Source organism: Papio anubis, chromosome 2 (assembly GCF_008728515.1).
Source record: "Papio anubis isolate 15944 chromosome 2, Panubis1.0, whole genome shotgun sequence".
In the NCBI taxonomy this organism is placed as follows: domain Eukaryota; kingdom Metazoa; phylum Chordata; class Mammalia; order Primates; family Cercopithecidae; genus Papio; species Papio anubis.
The window spans coordinates 102,779,767-102,803,421 of NC_044977.1; the positions used below are offsets into that span (position 1 = coordinate 102,779,767).

At 43.2% G+C, this 23,655-nt stretch overlaps 1 protein-coding gene across 3 annotated transcripts in view; it reads right to left on the reverse strand.

The window, feature by feature from the left end:
* CTDSPL (CTD small phosphatase like) overlaps window positions 1-23,655 on the reverse strand; it is a 117,333-nt gene that overhangs the window by 58,996 nt on the left and 34,682 nt on the right. The window contains exon 1 of one of the 3 annotated variants that reach the window (XM_009201184.4): window positions 96-7,153. The exons of the other annotated variants lie outside the window; for them this stretch is intronic. Within the exon in view, the coding sequence (XP_009199448.1) occupies window positions 96-117 (22 nt within the window). The 5' untranslated portion in view covers window positions 118-7,153. Of the gene's footprint in view, window positions 1-95; window positions 7,154-23,655 lie in introns of those variants that run through there. 3 annotated transcript variants of the gene reach the window in all.

Below are 23,655 nucleotides of genomic sequence, written 5' to 3' on the forward strand. Positions count from 1 at the left end.
TTCTCTCTTTAAGCCGAATAATGGAAACAGCCTTAGTATGAATCATAATAAACTGAATTCTCATCTCAAGAGTTTTAGGACGAAGAAACTCTCACCTTGGACTGGGTTGAATGCCATACGGCAAGACGCCTGTTGTCCTTACCCCCAGTTTTCAAACATAGAAACTCTTCTCTGTTTCGTTTTGTTTTAATGAGAAGTAAAATAGAAGAATTTATGCTTGCAACATTCTGCTCCAAACAGACATCAGCTCTCATGCATACTCACAGATGTTCTGGGATTAATGGTGAAGATGTCATCCAATTGTATGTTTGTGTTGTTCCCTTCCTGCTATCATGGCTCTGATAGCCTAAATGAGTGATTTAATACTGTGTGAATTTTGTATCGGTTTATAAGTGTGTTGTTTGATTTAAAAAAAAAACAGAGAAAAGCAAGGAATACTTAGAAGGCTTGTTTGTATCAACTGACAGTTAATTATTCAGATGGAAATATGCACATTAAAATGTCATTGCCGACAGCCTATAGTTTTTAACTGTACAATTTGAATTCCCACAACAGCATATGGCTTTATAAGAAATGTTTAAGAAATGCTCGAAAGTTATTTGTTCGTTAACCTGGAATTTTATAGACTATATAATACCTTTATAAATGGAAAAATATTAACAAATGACCCTAAGAAACCTCTCAATAAAATTGCATAAACCACATATTTCAAAATAGACACCACACGCTGGGGACTGAACATGGAATAAGAAGTACCATGTGATTCTTCCTACACAGAGTCCCACTCTGCCAAGATCAGATATTTTAAGAACACGTTTGAACTATCAGTTGGGATGGCAGTTCTCTGGAAGTCTTTACAGCATTTTCAGGGTTTCCCAAAAGAAGAGCTCAAGGCTCCTCTCTCCAGCTGACTACTTCAATGTCACCCCAAGAACACCAGAAATGTGGATACCACCCTCAGCTTTTCCTCCTGCGTCTCCTACAGCCAGCCAGCTGCCAGGCCCAGGCTCTTCTCCCCATATGCTCAGCAGTCATCCTGTCCCATGCCACTGTCCCTCCCTCCACGGAACCTTTGCAACAGTCTGATTACAGGTTTCTCCTCCCCTAGAACGATCTTTTCTGAAATGCAGATGTGGTTAGGCCCCCTTCCTGCTTATAGCCCCTTGGTAGCTCTGCAAGGCTCAGACTGGGTTCTTGTCATGTTACACAAGATAAAGTAACACAGGGCAGTGAAGGAAGCTTGGTGAACTCACCCTTACTGTCCCCAGTGGAAACACTGCCCTGCTTGTCAAACATCCACAGGCCTGAAAGCCAAGCCTGTGGGCTGTGAGTCTATGCTGGACTGCAGCCTTGAAGGCAGCCCTCACACAGAAACACACTTAGTGCTTCAGACCAGGAGTGGCAAAGCCCTTGTTGGTGAGTCAACTGTGTTCCCAAGCTTCCCGTGCCAATCCCTTGTTTGGAACCTGGAATGCTATTTCCTACAAATATCACGTAATAAGGAGTGACAAAGTGTCCATGCTAGCCCATAAGGGCTGATTTAATCTGTAACTCAACAGAGCCACATTTGCAAGGAAAAAGAATGGTGGTCTATTAGTAAAGACTTATCTGGCATCTAATGTAAGGAAGCCTGCTAGCTGCTTTAATAAAAAGACATTCTGAGCAGAGAAGGGAGAATCTCCCCATGGAATGGAGCAGTAGGAGATCCTGGCCCAATTGTTTCCCTGACATCTATCTTCCCGTTAGGAATCTTACTGGTCACTCCTGTCCCTCAATTGGGGGTCTCAGAGTACTGCTTCCCAGGTCACACAGGCTCAGTCTTTAGGTCACCTGGCAGGGCCTCTGCAGCCTCCCACCCTGATGTTAAACCGTCAGGGCAGATGGTGGCCTGGGGAAACACAGCTGATCTACGGTGCAGTAAAGCTACAGAACTACCAAAGATGCCAATTAAAAGGAGGAGAACTGTTTCCTCCTAATGCAGTTGCAGCAGCTCACATTCCTGCTTCCAGCACCAGACAAGTCAACTCTGGAGAGGCTGCCCCCACAATGCTCAGTCTCACCAAGACCTGGTGCATACCAGGGCACGTTCCATCTGCTGAAAGGAAGGTCTGGGGATCTCACCTCTGGCAACAGTCCAGGCTGGTTCTGCCCTCAAGACAAGGTACCCGAGCACATCCTCAAAGGCCTCAAGTGGAGATCACGAATCCCTGCCTTTTATCTAGCAATTGTTCCTCTGAACAATTTTAGAGCCTTCAGAAGGAACCAGCCCTGACAACATCTTGACTTTAACCCAGTGAGACTGGTTTACTTCCATCCTCTAGAACTGCAAGAGAATAAATTTGTATTGTTTAAAAGCCACTGAGTTTGTGGTGGCTTTTTTATAGCATATATAGGAAGCAAATAGAAGCCCCCATCAGAGACTAAGAGACGAAAACATCCCCAGGGCTTCCATAATTCCCCATTCTTTAAAATTAGCTCTCTGGGCTCCCGACCTTCTAGCCAGTTCCCTTCTCCAGCTATCCTGTGGGCTTTCACTTGGCTTACTCATGCAAACCCAACTTCCTTCTCTGTTTCCCCCAGGGCCCAGCCAAGCACAACTCCTAGAATCCAGGAGAGGCCCCAGGAACAGATGCTGATGGAGACTCCATTATCCTGAGGAAGGGAAACCCTGACCCCCTTTCCCATTCCATCTCTGCTGATCCTTCCTCCGCTGTAGGCTTTTCCCGGCTAACCAATTCTCCAGCTCTTGAAACTGCAGCCTTCCACCAATTTCTCACCTTCTCTAGGACCTGGTTTTGGATTAGAAAACACCTGCTATTATTAAGTAATCCTTTCTGGAAATGGCCCTCAACACCTGCTTCACCTATTTCCTATTCTGGTTTCTACCTTACACTTCACTTTTTAAAAAAAGTTGGAGGTGAAAATATATTCAGAGAACCTGTCCTTCTATCATGTTGTGTTAATGATCAACTTGAGGCAAAATTCCAATACTGTTCTCCTGAGAAGGGAAAGCTGTAAACTCTACGCTGGAAACTGTTCTAAATATTCCAAGGAGAGGGGTCCCATCTCAGAGCAGCTTCTTGAGAAGGAAAATCCTCTGCTTAGAAGATCCCAAAATGCAGCTTCTCAACAGAGTCCAGGAGTCTATGATGAAGCATCTTCCATAGTATAGTTTCCAAACTTTAAAATATCAATGGATAGCCTTTTTAAACAGTAATTCTTATAAGGACAGTTAATACAAAACATAAATTAAAAAGAGCTGCTTGGTGGGGGGTAGGGGAAAGGCCCTGGTAGCGACTAGGGGTCAGGAAGAACTGCATGGAATCCATTCAGTCAACGAGAGATTTTCAGAGCCATTTAACAACCACTATTACACAGAACTTACTTATTATATTACATATAATCTTTTTAATGATAAATAATCCCATTGCCATAAATTCTATTACAATTAAAGGCAAACACGACTCTCCACAATGTCCCTTAGTGTTTTCTCATGCTGCAGGGCCTGTTTCCCCTCCTAGAGTGGGAGTCCTGGGGTAGAGAACAGTGTTCTCAGCATGGGGCCCAGATCACATACAGTTTGAATGTTTGTTGGGTGAAGGAATCAAATTGTTTCCAAGCTCCAGGCACTGTCCTTTATTTAAGCCTGTATCAGATACAAACAAGCACAAAACAAAACTCTACCACAATTAAAGAATACAATCCCTTAGAGTCACTGTAAGGAAACATCAGTTTTGCTTTACCCAGATGAAGTCTGTGATCATATTTAATCAAGAGAACATGTGATGGGAGAACTACTGTAAGAACCGATTAATATGAACATAGAAGGTGACTGAAGGATAGAATGAAAGAGTTCTCTAGAAATGCCAGCCCAGATGACAATTCTAGAGGCAGACCACATTTACAGGCTAGAGAGCTCCAAGAAATACAGAAAGTGCAAGGTGGCATGGGAAATATTTCACATGAGGCCACAAGGACCCCAGCTTTCTGGAGCACACACAGAGACTTCCAAAGCTGGCAAAGGCATTGGCTGGATGAGACAGGCAATGGGGACAGGCTGAGTGGGTACAGAAGGGGATTCACAAACTAGATTTTGCAGAATTTCCTGACACTAGATAGATTTTTGAGTTCTTTAATGAAGTTGCAGAGAAATGAAGTGACCTGCACAATATCAAGAGTTGGCTGGTTAGAGGCAAAGAGAAGACTGTATCTTAGGCCCAGGTCCTGAGATTTGTTATCTTATTCAGTGAGCAAGCATGCATATAACTGGGTATATTTAGCATATGCCCCTCCTGCGGCACCCTTCTCTATGCTTCCTGTTTCCTCCTTGTCTCTGCTCCCCGTCTCCCCTCACTTAGAATCCCCTCAGATCTTCCTTTATCCCCTACTTGTTCTTATATTTTAAGAACTATTAATAATTCTACAAAACTTGGAAATTCTTTGTGAAAACTCTAACTCATACTTCTCCTCCCTAAATCCTGCTATGCCCTTGGAGTCCTTGACTCATTCAGCAATTTTCTCCGATATCTGCTGTCAAATACAATCACAATAAATTTTATACTTTACTTATTTATATACTATTCAACACATGAATGCTCATATCCCCAGTGCCTGGATACTCAAATTAAGGTTGACGGAATTAAAGAACAAACGTTTCATTGCTGATAGTTTGTGGCTGAGGGCAGCAGCTGCCTGATGCTTCCTTTATATCCCTCTGAAAGTTCTAAATAAAAATTTGATGAGTGAGTGACACTGTGTACTAAATGGAAACGTTTAATAGTAAAACTATATCAGCACATTATGGTCTGGCATTTGCTGTAAGGCTACATTTCCAACTAGATGACATTAACCTAATACGATCTAAATTTATTCATCTATATTGGGATATAATTTAGGACAATTTATCAGCAGATAATTTTCTAAATAATTACAACGAAAGTGTTAACACCTTAGGGCAAAAGATGTGCCATAAATATTAAACAGAACATACAAATGCTTTCTTAGTTTTCATTTGTATATAAACCAGGAGGAAAGCTCACTTTACATTAGCAAGATTATTCATACCCTGCTAAATTCTACTATAAACATGTACATGTGAACATGTATCCTCTCGACCATTGGATTGTGAGCTCCTCAGGGAGGGGACTGAGTTCTTGCTCTGTCCCTCTTGTGTTTGTCCCTCTGTCCCTCTCTGTACTGTGCTCGCACCCAGGCGTAGGACCTCAGTGCTCAGTTAAGTGTCTGCTGAACAAATGAATGAACAGATGAATGTGTGCACAGCCCATTCAATAAAATACTCTGTCCTTTCCACCTATAAAGCAACAGGCATCAGTACAGGGTCACTTGGAATTTCCTTATACCTACGACACTAGAAAGATGTGAGGAAGCTGGAGAAAACCTGCAGCATGTCAGTGGAGTAGAAAGCAGCAGGACACCCAGGTACCATCCAAACTGCCAGTGACTCACGGCACCCAGATTGTTGATGCCTCCTCTCTAGGCCTCAGTTTCTCTAACACTGATCCCATCTAGCATCACCTGTCCTTCTGCCTCCCTGCCAGGAGGGTTGTGCAGAACAAACAATGCGGTTATGGGAAAGTACTCTGTACATTATAAAGCACTGTATTAGTTTTCTAGGGCTGCCATATCAAAGTACCACAAGTTGGATAGCTTAAAACAACAGAAATTTATTGTCTCTCAATTCTGAAGGCTGGAAGTGTGAAATCAAGCTGTCAGGAGGGCCATGCCTCTTCCTTGTCACTCCCGGTTTCTGGTGTTTGCCAGCAATCCTTGGTGTTCCTTGACTTGTAGATGCATCACTCTAACCTCTGCCTCTATCACCTTCTCCCTGTGTGTGTCTGTGTCTCTTCTTCTCTTCTTATAAGGGCAGCAGTCATATCGGATTAAGGGCTCACCCTCCTCCAGTATGACCTTACCTTAACTACTTACATTTGCAATGACTCTGTTTCCAAATAAGGTAACATTTTGAAGCACTAGGAGCTAGGACTTCAACATATCTTTTTGGGGGACAAGATTCAATCAACAAGTACCATGTGAATAAAAGCACTACAGTAAAAAACCCCTGAAATAATGTTATAGCTCGGACTAACTCTAAAGCTAGAAAAACACTTAAAAAATTCTCCTTCAAGTTATGGAGAATTAGCAGGTAGTGAGGAATAATGGGGCCAAGATTCTGATGAAGAGAGAAATCCAGAGAGGTCTGCCTGGGATTTAGGGACACTCTTTCTGTTGGGATACCTGCCACTTCTGAAAGAGTCTGAGAAGCTGAGCAGCACTTTGGACAGCTTGTGAGTGAGGCAGACTGAAATTGGAGTTCCATTCTCCAAGGGTTATACCCTAAGACTAAAGGTAAACCACAAAAAGTGGACTGGTTCTCAGAAGCCCTCTCAATCTCTGAAAATGAGATCACAGTCATACCAGATTCATAGTGCCCCAGGTGCCTGCCAGGGACAAGTATAAATTCTCCCTAAGGAAAGATAACATCATTCAAGGCCTCAGATTATTTCTAGAAGTTTTCACCTATCATGTCTGACACTTAATAAAAAAATAATTAGGTATATGAGGATATAAGACAAGATGAATGTAGTATATTCCAAGTAAAACAACAGGCAATAGAAACAGCTCACAAAGGCTACAAATAAAGGTGTTATTAGATATGGGATTTTTTTTTTAAAAAAACTATGCTTAAAGAGTCCAAAGAGGTAAAAGATAAAATTGAAGTTTCTCAGAGAACTAGAAACAAAACAAAACCCAGCAATTCTAGATTTTAAAAATAAAATAACTAAAATTAAGAATTCAATATGGAGGTTTAATAGCACTTTATAGCTTGAAGAAAAATTAGTGAACTAAATGATAGGTCAAAAGCAAAATCTAGTTTGAAACTCAGAAAGGCACAAGGATAGAAAATAAAGATGAAAGGGTAAAAGATAAAGAGGTAGTAAGCAGGACTAATAGATATATAATTAGAGTCACAGGAGAGGAGAGAATTGAGTAGAAGACATAGCCAAGAATTTTTTAAAACTGAAGACATCAAACACAGATTCAAGATCTTAAATGGATGAACCTCAAACAGATAAATAAAAATAAAACTATATGTAAGCACATCATAGTAAACTGCTCAGCACCAAAGACAAAGAGAAAATCTTTTTTTTTTTTTTATTATTATTATACTTTAGATTGTAGAATTTTTATGTGCATAACGTGCAGGTTTATTGCATATGTATGCCCATTGCCATGTTGGTGTACCCTACCCATCAACTCATTTACATCAGGTATAACTCCCAATGCAATCCTCCCCCTCCCCACCTCCCCATGATAGGCCCCGGTGTGTGATGTTCCCCTTCCAGTCAAGTGATCTCATTGTTTCAGTTCCACCTATGAGTGAGAGAACATCGCGGTGTTTAGTTTTTCTGTTCTTTGATAGTTTGCTAAAATGATGGTTCCAGCTGCAATCATGTCCCTACAAGGACACAAACTCATCCTTTTTATGGCTGCATAGTATTCCATGGTGTATATGTGCCACATTTTCTTGATCCAGTCTGTCACTGATGGACATTTGGGCTGATTCCAAGTCTTTGCTATTGTGAATAGTGCTGCAATAAACATACGTGTGCATGTGTCTTTATAGCAGCATAATTTATAATCCTTTTAAAAGCAGCCAGAGGGGAGGAAAAACAGATTATCATCAATGGAGTAACAATTAGATCAACAATTCATTTAATGAAAATACTAACAGCCAGAAGGCACTAGAATATCATCAAAATACCAAGAGAAAATATAAAAACATTTAAAGAACAAATAACAACAATGTTAAACAAACTCTTGGGAAAGAAATAACACTGGCTGGGCATGGTGGCTCATGCCTGTAACCACAGCACTTTGGGAGGCCAAGGCAGGAGGACTGCTTGAGGGCAGGAGCAGGCTAAGGCTGCAGTGAGCCTTGATCACACCACTGCACTCCAGCCTAAGCAATAGAGTGAAACCCTGTCTCTAAAAAAAAAAAAAAAAAAAAAGAACATATATATCTTATATAAACTCTTCCAGAAAACAACAACAACAAAAAACACTTCCCAACTCATTTTGCGAGTCTAACCAAACCATGACACAAAAATCTGACAAGGACATTACAAAAAAGTGAAATTATAGTAAAAAATCCTTCTTAGGAGCAAAACCTTGAATAAAATAGGAGGAAACTGAATCCAGAAAAGTATATGAAAATGATAATATGTCACTAGCAAATTAATTTTGTTGCAGGAATGCAAGTCATCATATTAACAGAATAAAGGGGGGAATCAAATGATCATATCCATAGATTCAGAAAAATAATGATAAAATTCAAGGACCGTTTATAATAAATCTCCTTGCAAACTAAGCCTAGATAGGACCTTCCTAAATCTGATATGGTATTTACAAATAATTACAGCACATATCATACTTGATGGTGAAATACTGAAGGCTTCCTGCTAAGATCAAGGGTAAGACAAGAATGCCTGCATCACTACCTCTATTTAACATCAAACAGGGAAAAAAGACGTAGGGGAAAGGAGAAAAAACCCCGAATTCACAGATATTTTGATGATATGTGTAGAAAATCCAAAAGAATCTGCAGATAAATTTCTAAACTAAACAGTTGGGAGATACATAGTTTGAAAATATAATAAACATTTGGAAAAGGAAAAATTTTCAGTTGCAATTTACAATAAAACCAAAATATAAAATATATAGGAGTAAATAAAAATATGTAACAAGACCTCTACACAGAAAATTCTAAAATGTTATTTGGAGAAATTTTTAAAGCCCATAAATAGAGGGATATACTATGTTCATGGTTTTAAAGATTCTATACTGTGAAGACATCAATTCTTCCAAACTCGCCTATAGAATCCATGCAATCTCAATGAAAACCATAGCGGTTTTTGTTTATTCATTTTGTAGAAACTGGAAACAGATAAGCTGATTTTAAAATCTATATGGAAATGCAAAAGACCAATAATAGACTTGTCCCGCTGGATACTGAAACTTATTATACAGCAACAGTAATTAAGAAAGTGTCATTTTGGCAAAAGAGCAATGTAATGGAAAAGCAAGTCCAGAAACTCAGGCACATATATGTTCACCAGAGGAAGATCAACGTTGGTAGAGTCCTGGAGCAATATCCTCACTCTCTGTCTAATCCCAGAGAAGGTTCTTCCCCTTTTTGGACCTCAATTTCTTCATCTATAACATGAGGCAGATAGACTAGGTCACTCAAATTCTGATTTGAAATTAGAATAAACAGATTAATAAATCCTTCCAGACTGCAAGTCTCCCCAATTCTCATTTCTACTCAAAAGCAAGACAATCTTCTAAGGAAATCAAACAACATCCCCCCTCTGTTTTCCAGATTAAAAAGGCAGGGATTTAGGCACTGTGTCTTGCTACCTACTGATTTTAGTCCACAATATTCCAGCCAGCCTGAATATAGAGGTCATAGCCAGAGTCTTGCATTGTTTGCTCATTTAGAAGGCAAGTAAGGTAGTGCATAAATCAGGTAGAACTAGGTTTAAAACAATTTTTTTTTTCTTTTTTGAGACAGAGTCTCACTCTGTCACCCAGGCTGGAGTGCAGTGGCACAATCTCGGTTCATTGCAGCCTCTACCTCCTGGGTTCAAGTGATCCTCCCACCTCAGCCTCCTGAGTAGCCGGGACTACAGGTACATGCCACCACACCTGGCTAATTTATGCATTTTTGTAGAGATGGAGTTTTGCCATGTTGCCCAGGCTGGTCTTAAACTCCTGGGCTCAAGCAATTTGCCCACCTCAGCCTCCCAAAGTGCTGGAATTACAGGTGTAAGCTGCCACATCTGGCCAAATACCGTTTTTCATTTATACACTTATCAAACTACTTCTAATCAAACTATCTAAGATCTCTGAGCCTCAGTTTCCTTATACGTGAAAGGAAAATTTTTGTGAAGATTAAATGGAATAATGCTTGTAATACACTTAGGACAGTAGCTAGCAGATAACAATTATTTAATAAATGGAAGCCATTGCTGGCAATATACTAGAGCTGGGTATTGGGGCTATGAGGATGAGAAGACAGGATGACAGAAACAGCAAACTAGACTTGTGAGGGTTTAACACATAGTGCCTAATGTGTAGCTGATGCTCAATAAATATTAAGGGAATAGGCAAGTTACTAACTTGCCAGGCTCTCACAAAATCCTTAAGAGTCAAGGTCCCCTTGTTTATAGTGCCAAGTTCCCTTCAAAATAACTGGATTCCAGTGCATTTTTGCCCTTGTTATTACTGAAGACAGAGCTCACTCCCACGTACCCAGTACCACATGTCCCCACAACACACACCTGGCCTCAGCTAGCATCATTTCCCTTCTTTCCCATCCTGAACACACAGGGGTGCCTCAGCCTCGTGTGGTCATCTTGTGCCTGGGTAGCTTGCAGCCTGCGTAACATCTAGTTTGTTTACCGAGCCTCTCCCTCACCCAGAGACTCCTTAAATCAAAATGGCCTATAAAGAAAAGATTTCAAAAGCAACAAGAGGCTGAGTACTACAAATCCTGTTACTTCAGACCTTACACTTCAGGCCTGAAAACACATGCCTGGAAGGTAGGAGTGGCCAGGGCTGAGTGCAGGAAGGAACCGGCCTCCTCTCCACTAGGGGGAGCCATGCCACCCTTTCTCACTCCTGGGTGGACCCCACGTGGGCTGTGAAAGGAGGTTAGGTCCCCTCACTCCCTCCAAAGACAATATAAATTGGGATGCTTTTAGAGTCACAGACGAATATGCAGAACTGTAGTTAACTGAAGAGGTTTCCCTAATGACGGTTTTTGACTTCTAAGTGTATCAGGACCAGGCTGGAGCGCAGTGGCACATACTTGGCTGACAGCAACCTCTGCCTCCTGGGTTCAAGTGATTCTCCTGCCTCAGCCTCCTGAGCAGCTGGGACTGCAGGCGCCGGCCACCATGCCCAGCTAATACATTTTTGTATTTTAGTAGAGACAGGGTTTCACCATGTTGCCCAGGCTGGTCTCGAACCCCCGAACTCAAGTGATCCACCCACCTTGGCCTCCCAAAGTGCTGGGATTATAGGCGTGAACCACCGTGCCTGGCTGTGCTCCTTCTCTCTCTAGCGAGGGCTACACCTGCCACCCAGGTGTGTAGACAACGTCCTGATTCTTCTGCCACTCATCTTCTTGCCCTTCTCAGAAAGAGAATCTGAAATGGAAACCCACTAAAACATTCAACCAGACAAACATTTTTCTCCAACAAAAATCCCTGTTATTTGCCAAAGGTTCTTGTTGGGGGTTCAGTGGAATTAGAAACAGCTACTCTGTAGCTAATCCAGATAAAGAACGCTTCATTATTCCCTCACCCCTCAGCCTTCTCTGTGTAAGCTCCACGGCTCTGCTTCCCTCAAGGCTCTGTGCTCCCACATCTTGCAGGCCCTGCTCTTAATTCTCTCCCAGTTTTCAAAGAGTAACAAAAGGGAAGTCACCACTCTGCAGCCTTGACTCAGTTCTGAAGTTCCAAAGGCACTGAAAATTGTTACTTAAAGGTGTGAGCTTCCCCAGTTTGTAAAACCTGAAGAGTACTATCCTCTTAACTTAGAACTCAGTCACTGGCAAACCACCGCACTGTGGAAAAGCTAATGCAGCAGTCACTGTAATCCCATCTGGGGCTTGCCCTCAGCTTTGATTTCCTGAGAATAGCAATAAACCAAGTCAATCTCCTATGAGAACTGTTTTGAAGGAAGCAAGGGCATTAAGTGACTTAAGTGACCGCATGTGCACACTCTAAGGTGTGCATTTCGTTTGTTTGTTTTTTGTAAGGTCTACCTTTCTGTTAGTACCCCTGAAATACGGGACAACAACATCCTCCAGCAAATCCATTTACAGTCATAAACCAGGGGCAAACGCCTGCCTTCCCACCGCAGGGGAAGCAGGAGCCTCAACCTTGGAACCACTAGAGCTTGGGAAGAGCTGTAACCCAGGGTCTTACCTCCCCCAGACAGCAGGGACCACATTCACATGTGGTGAGCTCACACCTCTCTCCATCACCCCCTGGCCCCCACCCTGTGGAATGGAGTAATTCAGACTCTATGTGTTTCCCTGGGACAAAGAGGCATTTATTTCAGTGGGAAGCAAACTTTTTTCATGGGAATACAGCCCTGAATTTTAGAATCAAAGCAGATAAAAAGAAAAGCTTAATTTTAAAATATTTTATAGCTAACTTTTAAGAAATACATTTAAATATACACTTCATGCAGATTATTCATAAATACTGTCTACTTCTAATGAACTGAGAAATTTTACCAAATTACCTTTACCATGAATTCAACCGGAGTTAAGCAAGTAAAATATTCAGACTTTGTTTGTTTGTTTGTTTGTTTTTGAGATAGAGTTTTGCTCTTGTTGCCCAGACTGGAGTGCAATGGTACCATCTTGGCTCACTGCAACCTCCGCCTCCAGGTTCAAGCAATTCTCCTGCCTTGGCCTCTTGAGTAACTGGGATTACAGGTGCCCACCACCATGCCCGGCTGATTTTTTGTATTTTTATTAGAGACAAGGGTTCACCCAGGCTGGTCTCGAACTCCTAACCTCAGGTGACCCACCCGCCTTGGCCTCCCAAAGTGCTGGGATTACAGGTGTAAGCCACTGCGCCAGGCCAAAATATTCAGACTTTATACAAACTATTGTGTGGTTACTATGTGGCCTAGAACACTGCTAATACTTCACTCACATTACCTCATTGAATCCTTACAACAACTCTCTGAGGGAGGTACTATTATTCTCCCCATTTTACAGATGAGAAAATTGAAGCATAGAAGTTAAGTCACTTGCCTAAAGTCATAGTGCTAAAAATGGTGGAGCTGGGATTTGAATTCAGGCAGTCTAGCCCCAGTGATCATGTCATAATTATTCTTCCCAGAATGTGAGAACGCAAATGTGTGATACCATTCACTTTGTGGGAAATAATAGTTTAACGTTTAATCAACATACATTTACATTAGCCATTAGTTCACGGGCACCACAATCCTGAATTACAAGCAATAGTGACTCGCTGTCTCCTCATTCCCTCCCCAAATGTGGGACTTGGCCTTATGGCCCAGCTCAAGGTCACGAAGCCTCGTGATCACAGAGTCCATGGTGGAAAGGGCCACCATTTCTTCCTGCAAAAGGATTACAAAACTGAGGTTACCCATCCAGGACTATTTCTTTCCCTCCTACTGCTGACTAAAGGACCACCACTACACCGGGAAAAATAGGAAGCTGGTTACCAGATATGCCAGAACAACAGCTCCACTATTCAGAGCTACTAGCAAGAAGCACAGTCACTGCCATGTCCCTGGCCCTCCTGCCTGAAAGGAAATGGCCAGCCCCAGGGCAGTGCTGGGCAAGCCACAGGCAGTCTGGGGTGAGCCCTGAAGCCCATTTCTCTGAAACAGCCACTTGGCCACCCTGAAAGACCTGCTCAGCCCTAGGATCTGGAAAACAGGGAGTGGGAAGAGCACCCAGGTTTATTGGGCATCTGCTATGCCAGTGTTTGTTCATGATCCCAGTCCCACAAACGGAAGTGGGGTATCATTTCCACGGCAGAAATGAATTCAGCAAGGCTTGGAGAGCTTCGATGATTTCCTCAGCCAGGACACCACAGGGGCAGGGACTGGAACCTTTGTCTACCTTCAAAGCCTTCAATTTGATGCATTTTTCATCATGCCATGCTGTGAACTTTCTTTCTTGAATTTAGCAAAAAGGGTATCTTCATTTTCATTTAGCCCAACAAAGTAAACAGAAACACCAATGAATTGGTATCGGTTTATTTAAAGAAAAACACTTTATGTAAAATTTCAAATTCTAAAAGGGAAAACAAAATAGTTGTAGTAATTATGACAAAGACTAAATATCAATATTGAGTAAAGGCTGCATATATATGCAAAAGAATAACCCAAGACCACTCCAACAGCAAAATGAACAGAAATACCAATCTCTAATCAACGTGGACAATTTTCAACCTCACTATTAATGAAAGAAATGCAAAAATAAAAACAATGTACATTAGCTCTTAAACTGGCAATTAAGAACTTACAGAACACAATGCTGGTCCAAGAACACACTGCTAGTGGAAGTGTAAATTGTTACTATCCTTCTGGAAAGCAATTTAGTAATTTGCACCAAGAGTCATAGATGTGTTTGCACACTCCTTTACCCAGTAATTCAATTTCCTGTCTATGCTCAGGGTCCTTGGAGATTAATTTAAAATTTGAAGAAGCTGTACGTGCAGCATAGATACCTTCATCTCTGCACTGCTTATAAGTGGCATAAGCAGAAAGCAGCCTAAATGTCATACAAAGAGGGAATGGCTAATAAGTGTTGGTACATTTAGTCAATAAAATATTACCCAGCCATTAAAGATAATGGTGACAGAGTCTACGTAGCAAAATGAAAAAATACAGTTAACTGCAACATTAGGAAAGAATAACTGAGATAAAGATGTTAAAATGTTAAGAGGATATATCAATCAAAATACTGTATACAGTCTCTTCCTATAGGTTTAACATGCATTTGCCATAGCTTCCACTTTCTATTAGGTGATTTTTAAAAAAAAACAAACACATTTGGAATACTCTCGCCTGCTGTGATGGACATTCGCCCACTTGGCGGGTGCTCCCAGGTGGTGAGTTTCCAGAAGTGAGCCTGAAGGGCGGCTCACAGCATCCCTTCTTTCATGCGGTTTCTAGGCAGCGTTTGTGCTGTTTGTGTTCTAACCCTACAAAGGGTACTTTTGTTCCATTAACCACTTGTGGTTTAGCTGCTACACTGAGGGTTATGGGGAAGACCATGCAAACCGAACTGTAGAAGCTTTCAGACTTCTTAAAAACAAAAACCTGCAGACTTTGTTTTGCATCTCAGGCGCATAGGGTTGCATTTACCATATGTAATAGTTCCTGGCACACCACTAGTACTACCTAGGCAAATGCCCTGTATGTATACATGCTTTTATGTCCCTTTATCCTCACAGCCCACCTCCATTCCCCTCAACCCACAGGCAAACTTTCTAATGGGCTTAAAGTATATATTTATGTTTACAGGAGTGCTAGAAAAATATGCATTGTACTTTTCTGAGCACTTATTTTTAACTTATAGAAATATTAGTCTGTGTATCTCATTCTTATTTTTTCCACTAAGTGCTATGTTCTTAACATCCCCCCACACTGATACACGTACAGTTCCTAACTGCTGTGTGATAAATACACTGTGGTACCCTCCCCCACCCAGGGCATTTAATGCTCTGTCCTCTCCCAGCCTGTCACTCTTTCATCCTTTTCTCCTTCACCTCCTCCACTCATCCTGCACATGTGCCCTATATGCCTATGGATGAACAGTATCAACAGTGTCAAGTGAACAAGATTCAAGTTCTTTAAGTCTCTTAATTTTTTCCTTAGAGAGAAAATTGCACTTGACATTTGTAGTTTTCAAGAATGTATTTTGCAGGTATTTCAAGAAGTCTCTGTGATAACTTTAATAATTAAGAATGTATAGGCTTAAAAATGCCCTTAATTTCCTTCATTCTCCTCCCTTAGACCTATTTTGAAGCAGCTGCTTTTAGAAGGGCCATAAATGGCCACCTAAGACCCCCAAGGTCAGAGTCTAAATTCCAGAGATGTCAGAAGGCGGCTGCTGCAGTTTGATGGCATGATTTTGTAATTTGGTATCACTTAGGTAATGCTTTGATCCTAAAATTGACACTCGAAGAGCCATGTATGTCTCAGCAAGTGCACATACCAGGAAAGAACGAAAGGAAGTGGGGGTTTTTGGCAGGGACAGGAGCAGGGGTAATGTCCCCACTGGGCTCTGTGCCCCAGCTGTGACCCCTACCACAATAAAAGCTGTTTATGACTGTAACTCTCTTTAGTCTTGCATTTTATATTCGACAAAGCAGTTTGACACAGATGCCTTCATTTGCGCCTCATAACCACTGTGTGTGGGCCAGAGTGGGTATTCTCAGCTTTGGTTTAGGAGGGAAGGAAAGGCTCAGAGGGACTTCTTAGTCACAAAGGCAGAAAGGAGTGGCAGTGACAGTCCAGCCTCAGTTGATGAGATTGTCCCTTGCCCTCTCCCCACTACTAGAGTGGGCAGCACACTTTGCACTTTGGGAATCAGGTTCCTAGCAGTCTGTGTCTACCAGGGCAACAGTGACTCTTGTCCTAGGGACTTTGTGCCCTGGAGATCGTACTGCTACCAGTTCCTCCCTCCCATGACCTTGGGGAAACATTCAGGGAGGCACCAATGAAAAACAGGAGCCCTAAAGGGCTGGCTCCTCCCTGCTTGTGGTCATCTTTTTACAGAGCTGGAAAAGATCTTAGGAACCTTATCCAGCAGGGTTCTGGCAGGAAACAGATGGCACTCTCAAAATGAGTAATTTGAGGAGACTTTAATAAGGGAACCATTTATAGAAGGGACCAAAGTGCAGTGGTCTGGGACCAGTAACAGTGGCACATTTACATGCCTAGGCCCAAAAGGGTGAGGAAGGAGAGGCTGCTAGACCCCTGAGACAGAGCGCCCTGCAGAGAGGGCTGCCTGCCAGGTGGCCAGACCTTTGGTGATGCCACAGGGTGAAGCCAGGAGAAATCAATACTTCCTCCGATCTCCTGTTAGTACTCCCCACTGGGCAAAGCACACAATAGGAGCCAGGAAGCAAAGGAGCCCATTCATAGAGTCCCCACTGGTCAGCTTCCAGGGCACAGGGTAGGACAGAGAGTAGATGTGGAGGGCAAACAGAAAACATCCGGTACAAGAACTAACTAACCAAACCCTCCTGACTTGAAAGGTACTGCGCCTCTGCAGGGGAAAGGCCTGGCCCAGAAAAATTAATGGGTGATTTGCAGAGCTGAGCTGAGAACTCAACCCCTGGGTGCCAGTCCATATTCTTCTCTCCTCTTCATTGGATTTGAGAATATCTTCTGCTATAAGCATGACTCAAACCTTGAAAAATATCAGGCTTTCAAATCAACTGGAAGTTGTTTATTTCTCTTTTATGAATGGTGTATTCCAAAGCTACTTTTCCATGGTACAGTTCCCAATGCCTGTGTTGTTCAGACGTGGACATGGGAGCCAAGGTTCTCACAATCTAAAGAAACCACAACTCGGAATAAAACACCTTGCAGCTGGTAAAGGTATGCAAACACAAGTAGGTCTGGAGAACATGTCTGCACTTCTGCAGTGCCCAGCTGTGGCACAAGGGGGTGGGGGCGGGAAAGGAAGCCTAGCTCAGCCAGTCAGGCCCCTGGCCTTTGTGAACCCAGAGTACTCTCCCAGCCTACTTACATACAGAAATAGCTGTGCATTGACCCACGAGTTGCCCAGGCCTGGAAAAATACTCCAGGATATTTTAAAAATCACATGTTCTTCCAAGCCTTTTAAAACTTGACTGGAGAACTGGCTGGCTAAAAAAAGAATGAATCATTGAGATCCTTTTTGTAGGCATTATCTGAGACAAATTCAAAATCAAAGATCAAAATGTTATTTGACTCTTAATTTCCTTTATATATTCTATAAACCTTGCCCCCTTTATGAAGTAAGGCAGGCATCCCAATAATGGATAACAGGCTTGTATCAGGGAAACTGTGAAAACACTAACAATGATTAATCTTATGTAGATATTAGCATGATAGCTCTGTAACTACAAAATTAAAAACACCAGAGCACTTTTGCTCAGGTTTTTACTTTTTATATTCATTCATTCCATCTCTAAATGTTTTCTGAGTCCCCGTGTTTGAAGCTGTGGGCAGAACAAAGTGTAACAAGACTCGGAGAGGCAGTGGGGGTCAAATCACAAAGGAAGGTTCTCCCACCTTCTTCTGTTTCTTGTAGGCAGTGAGGAGGCACTGAAGGCTTCCAAACAGAGGAGTGATTAGACTGAGTCATGTTTTGGCTAGTTACTTGGAAAGATGGACAGGGTGATGATGAGGAGAGCTAGAGGCAGGAAATCTAGTTAGGAGGCTGTTGTAACATTGCATTTAAGAGGCAAGGATGGGCAGGAAAATGACTTTCCCAGATCAGAGAATGAAGTAGCAGAGATTTGGATCAGGTCTGTCTGATGCAACAGGGAGATATGTCCTGGCCATGTGGGAAGAAAGGGACTCCTGGCCACTTACACGTTTTCTCCATAAAAAGGCGGCTGAGCAGAGAGCCGCAGGCTGAGCACCAAGGCTCTGGTGGGCTATGCCATTCCCAGCGTCTAGTCTCAGTCTGATACTAACAGATACTGATCTTTGGGAGCCCGGAGTGGGCTAGTTCTCTAGCCAGGGAATTGGAAGGGGAACTCCTGCCCTTGACAGGTGCCCCCATTTCTCATCCAGTGGGTCACCACCTCCCGGTGAGCCAGTTCTCCCTTGTACAGCTCTTCACACTGCGAAGTTCTTTCTCTTTTCAGGTGAGATCAGTACCCTAGGGTCTTCCATCCACTGGGTGGGTCCTTTCCTCAGTGCCTGGTAGAGTGCCCCACTCCTCCTTCTCCTGGATGCCTACGAAGGGGCCAAGTGCAGACCTTTCCCCAAAGGGAACTAGTGCTAAATAGCCAAGAAAAGAACCCTAAGCAGCTTGGCTCTTCTCAGCAATCTGGCTTTCTTCTCTGCTTCAGGTGCAAATGTCTTAACATAATTAAGTTCAAAGTTTCAGTGAAAGGCTGCTCTGTTCTTCTGGCAGTCTGACAGGCAGCCAGCCCACAGAGCCAACTTTATCCTATAGAATTCTTCATGTTAAGGAGATTTACTATCCAGCCTTCCAGCCTTGGACAGGTTGAAGGAGAAGTCCTGAAGCCACAAGAGCGTGTGGCAGCATCTTGTGAGGAGGGGAGTGCCATCTGGTTATTTTCTGCTTACACTGTAATAGCCGCTGCATGAACTGCTTGAATAAGTCAGTAACCTGGTGGTAGTGGCAGTAAAGGCTGGCCTGGTGAACTGGTACCAGCCAGAAGCAACTGCACATGGACTTGGCAGGAACCCTGTCCTGACAGTGGCCGTCGCTTGACCCACTGTAGCTTCTCTAGGGAAGAGTAGAAATGCAAGGTGGACAAGAAGAGGGACTACTGGGCTTTTGTTGCCAAGAAGCTCTGAGCTTATGCCTGGTACTATGAAGCCACCTCACAGCTCAAATTGAGAGGAGTCCGGCGGGGGTGTGGCAGAGTGCGGTACATCCTTTGCTGACTGTCTGCCTGGACATGTTTGTGATAACCCTTGTGATAGCAAGGACATTCTTGTTTGCCTCCTACATTTGACCCTAAGGTCCCAAGAATTACATAATAACCTAAAGTCACTACTAAGGAGACAGAAGACCCTTATTCATCAGTCCTGCTCAGGTCCTGGTCGATGAACATAAGTTCTCATAATCTGTGTTGCCAGAATCTCTCCCCTACCCCTGCCCCGGCTTCCAAAATCAGCCTCATACCTCAGGGTTCAAAGCTGTTTTGCTGCAGCAGCAGCTGTAATAACAGCAAAAAGAACGCCTCTCAAGTGGGCCGCTGTTTCAAAGTATGTACACACACATTCCCTCATTTGTCCTGACAACTGTCCCTCACCTCTTACTAGCTAGGAATGAAAGGTGTAGCTAACAGCAGCCTCCTTTTCTAATAACAAAGTCTGCCTCAGGAATTCCGGCAATCAGACCTGCTGCCCCTTCCCAAGTCCTCTCCTGCATCTTTTCATAGAACCCATACTTTCCACTGTGCCCTTGCCCTTAGCTTAGAATACCAGTGGGCCAAGGCTTGTGCTTGGCTCTCTAGCTGCCAGATAATGAGAAGCCCACCACCATCTCAAACAGCCTCAAACAGTCTCAAACAACTGAAGCCCACCTGGGACCAGCATCACCATGCTATTCAACTTCAGAACGGTGTTTCTTGGAGCACAGCTCACATACCTTTCACTGTAGATGTTGCCCCCTAGAGTTGTGCAATACTGTGCGTCTGAAACTCTCTGAGTAACGTATTGGAGAGGATGTGGGATCCAGTGAGCACCTGAAACAGCCACAGGTCTGTGCTGAGGAAAGCAGCCACAATGTGTCCTGTAGTTAACTGGTGACTGGTGACCCCTGGGGTGCCTGGTGTAAGACTCTTTTGACTGCATTGTTGCTCAATGGGAGGCCACTGACCCACCCAAGATGTTGCCTCTTTGTTGGGGGTTTGAATGTGAGATGCAGCAGAAGCAGCAGAGACAGCAGTTGGGGTGAGAATACAGACAGAGAAGGAGACACAAGAGGAAGAAGCAGGCAAAGAGATTAGCTTTCCACACCTGGAGGAATCCCTAGGGAGGGGAGCCATGGATGCCCAATTCTAAAATGATGGCATGATGGTAGGTCCTGAGGAGGACTCCTGGCACATCCTGAACAATGAGGTGCCCCCAGGCCCACTGGGAAGTACAGAGACCCATGGGGAATGGACTATTTGTAGCCTTGACCCATACCAAGTTTTCCTCTGTCCTTAGAGATCTACACAAGGAGCTCCCATCCCCTGGGGCAAACTAGGTAACCTTTTGTAGGTTGAAAGAGCTTGACTAGAATAGGGAGATATTATTACCAGAGGAAACTGAGCTTCAAAGAAATGCAATGACTTGCTGACACAGACACTGATGGCTGCTGACCCATCAAACACTCACTCTTCTCCCTTCCTAATAGAACTCTGATTCCTCAGGGATGGCAATGTGCCCAGCTAAAGCTTTTCCCTGGCTTACAGACAGATGACCATGAGACATAGTCCTGGCCAATGACATATAAGCTGAGAGTTTCGAGAACAGCACTTGCTCTTCTGAAATAGGAATTGCTCCTTCCTCCTTCTCTACTTCTTCCTCCTGCTTGGGCCCCTCAGAGGAGAGGCCTCAGAATGCAGCAGCCATCTTGCAACCATGAAGATGAAAGCCACATGCCAAGGATAGTACAGGCAGGAAGATAAGAGACTGAGTCCCTGATGTCACCATATCAGCCCTGGACTGACTCCGTCCAGAATTATCACTATGTCAGAAAGATAATATCTACATATTTAAGCTACCTGTGGTTGGGTTTTCTGATTTTTGTGTAGCTGAATACCTTTCTGGTTGGATACACCTGCCCAAGTCACAGAGTTGCTGGTAATGGCAGAGCTGCAGATCTAACCAAGGTCTGTTCAACTCTAGAGCCTTCCCTGCATATTTCCACTGGATGGTACTACCGCCTGCTCTCAGAACAAGAGGTCTGCAAAGTAAGAAGATGCTGTGGGTAAAGCATATGACATACCATAGTAAATGCACAATAAATATGAGCCATTGTTATTTAGGTCAAATATTACTATTATTAGGTCTAAGCCACTAATTGCTCATCTGTTTTAGTGCCTTAGACAACAGAGAAATGGCAGCTCACAAAGAGGTGTCTCTGTTTCTGAGGCAGGGAGAATGAGGAAGGGCTAGGTTTTTTGGTTTATAGAGTGACTGGGAGCAGAGGGGTTGTGTACTGAGATGGACTACCATTCCCAGAGGCTGCTTGTCCCCCTGGGAAGAACAGCACAGACACAGAGGCCAGAGTGAACCCTGGCATGATCAGTGGATCTGAGTTCTCCCTTCCTGTTCTTGACCTGGACCTAGGTCCCTTTGGAGCATACATAGAAAGTCCTGAGTCCCTGAGATGGGGGCTGAGCAGGTCCAGCTGGGGGCATCAGGCACTCTTGCAAACTCACACATTTCTCTTCCTGCCTAGACTATTAATGATTACTAATATTCTGTAGTCATTAAATATGATGTTCTCAGGCTGGGCGCGGTGGCTCACACCTGTAATCCCAGCATTTTGGGAGGCCGAGGTGGGAGTATCACCTGAGGTCAGGAGTTTGAGACCAGCCTGGCCAACATGGCAAACCCTGTCTCTACTATAAATACAAAAATTAGCCGGCGTGGTGATGTGCGCCTGTAATCCCAGCTACTAGGGAGGCTGAGGCAGGAGAATTGCTTGAACAGGGAGATGGAGGTTGCAGTAAGCCGAGATTGCGCCACTGCACTCCAGCCAGGGCAACAGAGCGAGACTTCGTGTAAAAAAAATAGTAATAATAATAATAAATAAATATTATGTTCTCTAAGGACTTCTAATGACATGTGAAAATTCTCGTGGTACATTAAAAAACAGCTGGCATATTAAGCTATAAATGTGAGATAGGTCCCATGGTCTCTTCATGATATTTATCCGTATACATATATAAGAAATTAAAAGCCAAGAAAACTCTTAAAAAGCCAATGATGGTTAACAGTATTACGGATGACTTGTCTTGATCGTTCTGTATTTCATAAGATTTCTACAGTTCCTTTAATAACCTTAAGTCCTTATAAATACATTTTTCAACACCTTCCCTTTCTTTCTTCAAATCTTTGTATCAATAGAAGCCAAACATTTTCTTCACTGTCAAAATGTGACCCTTAAAATATTAACCTAAAACTTCGAAGCTGATTTGAAGAATTGCTAGTTCTAGTTGTGAATAATGTCAATTCAGGGGTTGTATACATGCTTCATATTAGATATTCCCTCAGCCTAATTCTATTGCCTTCAGTCTGGCCAAACAATTTCCACAATTTGAGTAGATGTGTAACATCCTCAGCTACCCAATCTCCAGCTCCACTCCCTCCTCGCTCACACTCAAGCCTTCCTCTCAAGAATGGTGATGATGACATGAACTTCCTTCCTTGGTGCTAACCCAAGGTGTAATTCAATGATAAAGCTCAAAGGCAACAAAAACTCTCATTTTCATGGGAGGCAATATTTCACCGTGATTAAAGACCCCAAGTTGTTTAACCTCTCAGAGTCTCAGTCTTCTCACAGGGAAAACAGAATGACGTGACCTACTTCATGATCTCCCCACTGATCCAAGCTTTCTACAAGTATAAACTTGTAGGTACCATTATTATCTCCATTTTACAGATGAGGAAACTGAGACCCAGAGAAGTTAACTAATTCACCTAAGGTTATTTAGAGATAAGCAGCAAAGCTAAGATCTGAGTTCAAAAAGTGTGATTCCAGAGCCCACTCTTTTAACAACTATACCTACTTTGCAATACTCCATTGTAATTGCCTTCATGGCCTGTGACTGCAATTGAAGAGTCTTTGAGACTCAAGGCTCCCTCTGAGTCCTTGCTTGTTTGAGAGCATCTGCAATGTCCTGGCCTCCTCACTTTCTTCTCTGCTATCTTCTCTGATATTCATGCCTCCAGTTTGAGCTTGTCTTCTGACTTTCTGAGCTCAGAATTCTCACTCACCACCACATCATCAGTCTCTCAGTTTCTCAACGCCAAACTCCAGAGGAGGCAGCCTGATTGGCTCCTGTTTTTTGCCTCTGACCACGAGATGGTCATAGTTCAGGCTATGAGATGGCAGCTCCTGCACATGGGGCTTTCCTTGGACCAGACCCCTGTGGTGGGTAAGAGTGGTTATGTGCTACAGACTGCAGCATGGCCCCTTGACCCACAGGAACAGATTTCCTACGATCTCTGGCTTTAGGATGGGCTAGTTACTGAAGGCATGAAAAGTCACTTACAATTTAAATGGTGGCATTCTTCAGGAATGTTTACTCTCTCTCCCTAGGTGAGCTCCTCCATTCCCACGAGTTTAAATATCATCTATATGCCGGTGGGTCTCAA